Source organism: Crocodylus porosus, unplaced genomic scaffold (genome assembly GCF_001723895.1).
Source record: "Crocodylus porosus isolate Cpor-Errol unplaced genomic scaffold, CroPor_comp1, whole genome shotgun sequence".
Lineage (NCBI taxonomy): Eukaryota > Metazoa > Chordata > Crocodylia > Crocodylidae > Crocodylus > Crocodylus porosus.
In genome coordinates, this window is record NW_017728886.1 from 209,826,667 (window position 1) to 209,834,670 (window position 8,004).

Sequence of the window (8,004 nt, forward strand, 5' to 3'; positions counted from 1 at the left end):
ATTAGTAGTGTAGCTTAATCATTAACTTAGATTTGCATTTATAAAACCCTTTATCCAAGCACCTCAAATTACTTGGAAGAGCTTGACGCATATTATTCTTATTTGAGGGAATTAAAAATGAAAACTATTCATCTTTGAAGCAGGTAACTTCACTTTAATAATACAAAAGGAAGTGAACTGGGAAACATTAATTAAATGCACAGAAATAAAAAGTAAAATTCACTGTTGCTAAATCCCCAAAATAAGGAAACTTATACTACAGACACTAAATTTACTTGTTTATTAGAGCAAAACAAGTGACATAACACACACTGCAGAGCACTAAAATTCATGCTGCAGAAAAGCACAAATGAGAATAAAATTTCAGTTGTAAAATCCAAATATTGCCATTCCATTGTAAAATTGGCAGAACTGGAAATCAAGCCATTCAGTTATTTCACCTGCCTCCTAAAATCTTAACATCTCTTCTCTCCGACGTTCTGAAGTAGTTACTTCCCCAACCTAAGAAACCTAAATCTTTAGCATGTAGACATCAGTACCATAGTTACTTCCAAGTTTAAAAGCCATGACAGTCCAAAAATGAGATTAAACACACACACAAAAAAAAAAAAATATCAGGATTTTTAAACTAAAATTGTTTTTGATCCATTCCCTAATTTGAGAGCTCAGAATGAATTTCATGTGTATAAATTTCAAGAAACTTGCCCTGGAATGCATAAACACACAAACCAAGATGCCTCAAACAATAAATTTCCACTACTGTCTGTGCCCTACATTCTAGAACGCTTGTCCCAATGGTTACTACCACCCATTTTTAATCTTTCTTCTTCAAATGAATGGTGTCCCTTATTCAGCTACCACCCACAAAGCAGTTCTGTGCACAATTAGACAGTACCCAGCCAGGACCTAGTTAGTGCCACTGCTCAATTACAGGAGAGTAAAACCAGGCTCCAACTGGCTCCCTGCAGGACCATATATAAACTAGAGACTGCTCCAGGGATCCCTTCACCATTTCTTCCTCAAACATTTTCTTCTATTATTTCTGCAGGGATGGACAAAAGGAGAGGACAACTAGGTTCTGACATTCAAGCCAACACCCTGCTCCTAACATATCCTGTAAGCTGCTGATCCTATGGGCAGTACAGGTAGGACAAACAAGGGTACAAAAAATTACTTCTTCGGAAATTACACCATTTCGATCTATGTCATTATTTCAAAATTACCTTGACCTACCAAAATAGATTCTGGATTTTAACTCTACGAATACAGGACAACTATTTTCATATGCAAATATTTTGTTATAATCAAGTGTTTGTAACAAAAATGACAAGCTCATACAGAAGTGCTAAAAGGTTCTGCTAAAAAAAGAAGCCTGCATAATGAATAAGGTGCAACATGACTGCTATAATACAAATACAGATTGCACATGAAATTGTTTCAAAACCTGGAAATGATTCTGCCACCTATTAAAATAAATTTAAATGGATGTACAAAACTCTCCCATTTAATCTCTTTCCATAAATATAGGAGCTACTGCCTGAGCATCTTAATGCATTTGTAACAGAAACCACGGTTTCCCATATATCTGTAAAACATAGTGCATGACAGTGGGCCCAAACCTCAAATGCAACTTTTAAGTACAACAATTTTTAGAAGCTGGCATATAAAATTAACTGCTGAAAATACAGTGGGGCATGGGGGCAGAAATCAAAGGATAAATCCGAAGGTGACTATTTGTAAGCTGAACTACAGCACAATACAGCCATTTTAAAGCAAAGATCACAAAATATGGCAGAACATTGTAAAACAGAAATTGCCATGCTTACCTAGCATACGAATATACAATGCAGTTTGATCAGAGCTGTCATAGGAAATTGCTCCACGCCTCTATATAAAAAAAAAAAAAAAAAGAGAGAGAGAGAGTCAATATATTTTATATGCGCTAAGAAAGTTTGACCTTTAAACTTCATTTGGTTTTAAGAAGACACTATAAACTTTTTTTTTTTAAATCGGTTTTAAAAATTACATTCAGTTGTGTACCGGGGTAGGGTGACTGGGGCACTAACCGGAAGTACCCACTTAGAGAAGGTGCAAGAATAGCAGCCACTGCCAGGGTACCCAAAACCTAGTAGTTATGCCTCTGGTTAAAAAGTTTCAACAGTGCATACGCTAAAGCCACTTATCTCATACTCTCGAAGTTAGAAAACTCCCAAGAAACAATTACTCAGGAGAAAGCAGTTGTTCAATAGTGGACAATGCTCTCATACAAGAGAGCATCTTTGTTGGGAACAGGCAGTTTCAGTTACCTAAACCATGGCTTGATGCAGACTGCTCTAAAGCTAAAAATGATTTAATAGTAGCCTTGAAGGAATACAAATCCAAAAACAACTGAGCTAGTTTGTAACAGATCAAAATTAAAATAAAGTATAAAAATTAATAGAAAAATGTAATAATACCAAAACAAGACTACGGAAGAAACTAGTAGCCACAGGGGAAAATAATGATAAAATCGGTATTTCTGACACATTATAGACAAAGAGACAAAAATTGCTTAGGTCCCAACACATGTATTCCTGAAGATGCATAGGTTTTATTTTCTAAAACCAAGGAAACAACAGCTTCTTGCTGAAGCAAATTTTATCTGCTAAACCACAAGCCGATTATTACACCCGTGAATCTCAAATATGATTATACACATCCTTACCAAGTAACAGAAAGACCCTTCCCATCATTTATTTTCTTCCCCAGAAATCTTCAGGGAATTCATTATCTGGTAGTATTCAATTTTAAAAACAAACAAAAAAAAATATTACTTTAAAAGGCATTTATCAAAAGTACTGGAATGAAAAAATAAGTCACAATTTTTCTAAATGATAAGAGATCCTGCATCAAACTCCCTATTAGTTTTATTCTGGCAAAACATTTGGGAGACATTTATTTTATCTTCAAACATGGATTTCTGAAAATAACATTTCAGGAAAAGAGCAGGGCCACTTTCAAGGAAGGCTGTTCTTGCATTGGGCATTGCTTAGTGTTATGCTATTTAGAATCTAAATATGTAAAAAGACAAAATCATCCATACGTAGTCTTCAAAGATCCAAATGGATCTTTTGACGCCACAGACTTATTTAAATTATGCAAGAAATTGGCAATAACATCAATGGATAAAGCACATATAACTAATTGGTACTTAACATTCCAACACAGTATCTAGTGTGCACTATGGGATTGGTGGTACCCTGCCCAGTAGTTTTCTAACTAAGACAGGGGTACGAAAAGAATGTTTGCTCTGCTACTTCTTAATCTATTCTTGAATGTGCTAACCAGGAATAGGTTCCATGTACTCATGATACTGAACAACCCTACCCCTGCTTTATGCAGATGATGATTCATATCACATCCCAAATAGGCTTCCAAAGGTTATTAGATGCTTTTCAGCAGTGTTGTTCTACAAATGGGTTGAAACAATCAACACTAATAAATCTGAGATACTGTTTTTTGGGAACAAAATGAAGAAATGGTTCTTCTGGCTTTTTTTGTTGTTGTTTTGTTTGTTTGTTTGTTTTACAGGAAAACAAGTTAGAAATTGTCTTGGAATCTATTTTAATAAAAATCTGACCTGTAATAAGGCCACTGAGAATGTAGGCACTAGATTTAAGACATAACAAACAAACCACAAAGATGTTATGCATTATATGTGGATCAACTTTGTATCATCATGCCATTAATTGGCTTTAACATGTGGCAGGATTACTATTTAATGGTGTGATTAATACCTAAATTGTGCCCCAATTGTAACGTGCCAGGGCCCTGATAGCAACAGTATCAGTGTATCTGGGTGAAAATCTTTACATGGCTATCCACTACCTAATGGTAAGAAACACTATGCCCCTAGTAGCAAAACTAAAAAGAACCATTACTTATCTCATGGCAACTGTGATTCATCAAGACATGGATTCCACATAGATTCCATACTGAGTGCACATGTACTGCAGGACTGTGAAATCATATTCTTTTGAAATAGAAAAATGGCTGTTTTAAAAGCTATGCCAGACTCTGTGAACCACTGTGCTCATAACAGCAAACTCTATGGATGGGCAAAGCCACCTCAGTTCCCTTGCAGTCCCTTCACCGATACAAGAATCTCAACAGTCAGGATTCCAGATTAACAAATTCAGGAATCTGTGTAAACACTACATCTTGAAGAACCAGTTACTGTAGGGCAAATAGCCATTCTTTGTTTGAGTTGCTGTCCACACGGATTCCACCCTGACAACTAGCAAACAGTATGCAGTCCTGGCAAAGGGTATGAGAAGTCCAACTGGACTATCAATCGAAGGACCACTCTACAGAAGCTCGCATCTGATACAGATGCCTGTGCCAAGTCAGAAGGGTAGATTGAACTTCACATCACTCTACAGATCTCGATCAAATGAGCATTGTTTCAAAAGGTAGAGGGGACCATCAAAGCTTAAGTCAAATGGGATCTAATACATACAGATGAATCCTTCTTATATGCTAGTTAAGTGAGAGGCCCAGATGTATAGATTTCCATGAGGAAAAATCTACACTTTTCTTATCTCAATGGCTCTATAAAACACACACATTTTCATTAGCTTCTTCAATTACATATAAAAAGATCAGCACTCCGGCTATAACCAGTGTGTGCATTTTTACTTCAGCTAATGAAGGAGGTTTCAAAAAGAAAAACAGAAGGTAGATAGATGAATTAATACTTATAACAACATTAGGCAAGAACATAAGATGAGGCCCTAGAACACCCTCATACTTTCACAAGTATAAGGAGGATCCAAATTTCTACAGTTTTCCTAACCACCAGACAGGCTACTTTCATGAAAATGAAATGGAAGGAGTAGTCACAACTCAACGGAAACCCCACTATTCCTCCTTGGACTACACTGGTATTCTGCTGGGACAAGAGTTATCTGCCTGATGGAAAAATGTAAGGCAAGAAATTATTCAGTCTGCAGTGAGGAATGGTGTGCCAACTGAATTAAGATACAGACCATTATTTAATGATAGCATGGAGTCTACCACCCATGGAATAATTGCTTGTAAATGTGTCAGATAGTGACACTGAAACCCTTTAGATCAAAAGGCCCGTCTCAAAGCTGGCTTCCTGCTTTGGATCAGAATGTTCAAAACTACTTCTGAAAAGTTCCTCTTGGTAGATGTCAACCAGTCAGCATTCACAAATGTCAGGTGTACTAACTCTAAGGCTAGGAACAGATGTTACATTTGTCCCTGGACAAGTTGTGCTTGTGTTAGTCCCAGAAGAGAAATAACCCTGAATTAATGTGTATGCACACTGCTTTTCTAATCAGTGTTTAGTGAGCACCTGAATGTACTGTCACTTCTTCTGACAGATTTAATGATGTAATCCCAAAATAAACTGTTCAGAAACAGGTGTCTCTGGACAAAAAACTGCCAGCACTACTTATCCTATGAGCCTTTTTATGATTTATCCCGAAAAGTGATGTGTTTGTAGCCTACATCTATCATTCCAATACATATTCTATTCAACCTGCTGTAAGGCACCAAAAGCCTGTCAACTCTCTCATATCTGAATACCAGAGCTACCTTCTCCAAAAAACAAACTCCTGGGATAATAATCGACTGGTCTGTGCAAGCTTCCACAAGACCCAGATATCTATGATCCTCAGGATCTAGTACAAGCAAAGGGACAAGACAAGCATCTGAGGGGATCCCAAACACTCACTTCATCTGAAGCAGAATATCAAGTATTTAAGGTGGTGGCACATCAAACAAGTTGATATGGGGAAGCCTGGAAGACCAAAAGCTTCAGATGCCACTCTCAGCTTTTGAAAAGGGTAGTGAGCACCCACGTGGCAAAAGCACTCACTTCCTGGCTGAATAGTTCAGATTTCTGACACAGCAACAGGAAAGGTGGAGTTGACCATTTCACTTGAACTTGAAGGTGGTTTGGTAGCATGCTCTGAACTTTGGCTGAAGGCATCCATGAGATGGGTCTTAAAATAAATGGGCTCTAGAGAATGGAACTCCCTACATCTTGTCCATATAGTCTGTTGGGCAGCTTTACTGATCTCAGCAACTATTTCAAAGGATTATGACATGCTGTGACACACAGACAACTGCCTCAACAGGTTCTCATTTACCTGACTGGGGAGTGCTATGCTTTAATGTTGATCATTCTCCGAGGCAGAAGATCTGGGAAGCACTGTAATTAGAATCAAGCAGAAGGAGCTAATGGGCTTTAAAAGAGGAATTTGGAGATGCAGAGACTAGACCTTGATCATTAAAGACAGGGAAAAATAGGACAGCATAACAGAAAAGTCATATGAGTGAGTAATGGAGACAAAAGCAGCAGCAAACTGGTAGAATAGGTGCAAGAAATAAAAATTACACTTTAAAGAAACAGTTTTAAATGGTGGTTGGCATTTTACGTAAATTGTAAATAATTTTTGCACCAGCAGTCTTGCCAGCTATCTAGAACTGCTAATTACTTTTCCATGTTTGCAGTAATATCTGTCCATTCTAAAGGGGGGGGGGGAAAATCTCACTCAGCCAATTAGTTTCTAAGAAAATTAAAACAACTCTATCAGAGTGATAATAGCTGCATGACATAATGGGCTATTTCATTAGTTGTAAAGCTTCAAAAAACCAGAGGTTTAATTTTGGTCTCTCACAACTAAACATTAATAGGCATGTTCCAGTCTTTCTTCATTAGAAAACTACCACGTCATTTACTAAGAACTGAGAATTTTGTCAGTCTCTGCTTATGCCTAGAGCTACATTGCAGGTAATGAGTGACCGAACAACATTAGTACAGCTGTCTGGGAAATATTGCTCATCATGTCTAGCTCAACCCAAAAGCAGTACTCTGTACCCAAGCTATTAATATTAATAAGCAGCACTACAAGCATGTAATTAAACATATTACTTCTGATTTTTTCAAGTCTCTCTCATCTTTCCCGCTAACTCCAGAACTACCTTCCCATACTCACTGTTTAATGCCCTACTTTTTGTAGCATTATTTTTTATTTAAAATTTGAGGCTACTAAGAATAAGAACCAATAGGACAACCAATGCTGTCCCTAGAACAAGTAAAAAGGACTAGAAGTGAAATTCTGGCCCAACTATAAGGAAGGCTAATCCCTCATTGACTTAACAAGGGCAGGATTTTACCTTAAAATGATTATTAGAAAATAACACGCATTTATAAGAGACATGAATGTTCCATAGTACATATGAGTAGAGGACAATTACAAGTTTAATATTAGACTGCCTCATGTTATGAAAATAGGCACAAAGACTGAAATTAGAAGACTACAAAAAAGACCACCAAAAACTTAATCTTTTAACACTGCAACACACTTTAAAACAAATTTATCCAGCTAAACTAACATATGAAAAACTAAACCATGCTGCATAAAAATAAATACATTTTGAAAATAAGTTTCCCATGCCCTAAAATCTATTAAACTATTGTAAAGTTAAGTTATATTAGTGAAATAGGTCCCATTATTGCACAGAAACAAATTTGGGTTTCTCTCGTCTACCCCACTAACATTACTCCAGAAATATACATCATACTTAAAAGGGGTATTCCAAAAGAGCCATTTAAATCTGTATAAGCATTTAAGCAGCACAACCTAATTTAAGGATAGATTACTACAACAGATACTAGAATTTGGACAAATCTAAGCATCTGTAAACAACAGTTCTTAACTATGTGACTCCTTTTCGGACTAATATAAATGCACTTAGTCAAAACAACATGGCCTACCTTGGATGCAATCCACCTGATAAGAATCAGGGCTAAACACCAGATCAATGCAATTCCCATTGGATCACCCAAAAGATAGCAGCATAATCTCTTTCCTAAATCCAGCCAGCCCTGAAAGCTGTTTGGGTGTTTAAGAGCCTGATAAATAACAGGCAATCGTGTGACAGAAGACAGTGAGGCACTGACTTGAAACTCAAGCAGCTGCATGAGTGCCA

At 36.9% G+C, this 8,004-nt stretch overlaps 1 protein-coding gene across 8 annotated transcripts in view; it reads right to left on the reverse strand.

The window, feature by feature from the left end:
• PDE7A (phosphodiesterase 7A) overlaps positions 1 to 8,004 on the reverse strand; it is a 128,889-nt gene that overhangs the window by 55,331 nt on the left and 65,554 nt on the right. For 6 of the 8 annotated variants that reach the window (XM_019548703.1, XM_019548685.1, XM_019548677.1 and 3 more), the window contains exon 2: positions 1,827 to 1,887. In XM_019548703.1, coding sequence (XP_019404248.1) covers positions 1,827 to 1,887 — 61 coding nt within the window. Of the gene's footprint in view, positions 1 to 1,826; positions 1,888 to 7,789; positions 7,945 to 8,004 lie in introns of those variants that run through there. The other 2 variants (XM_019548657.1, XM_019548695.1) reach the window with 2 other exon arrangements.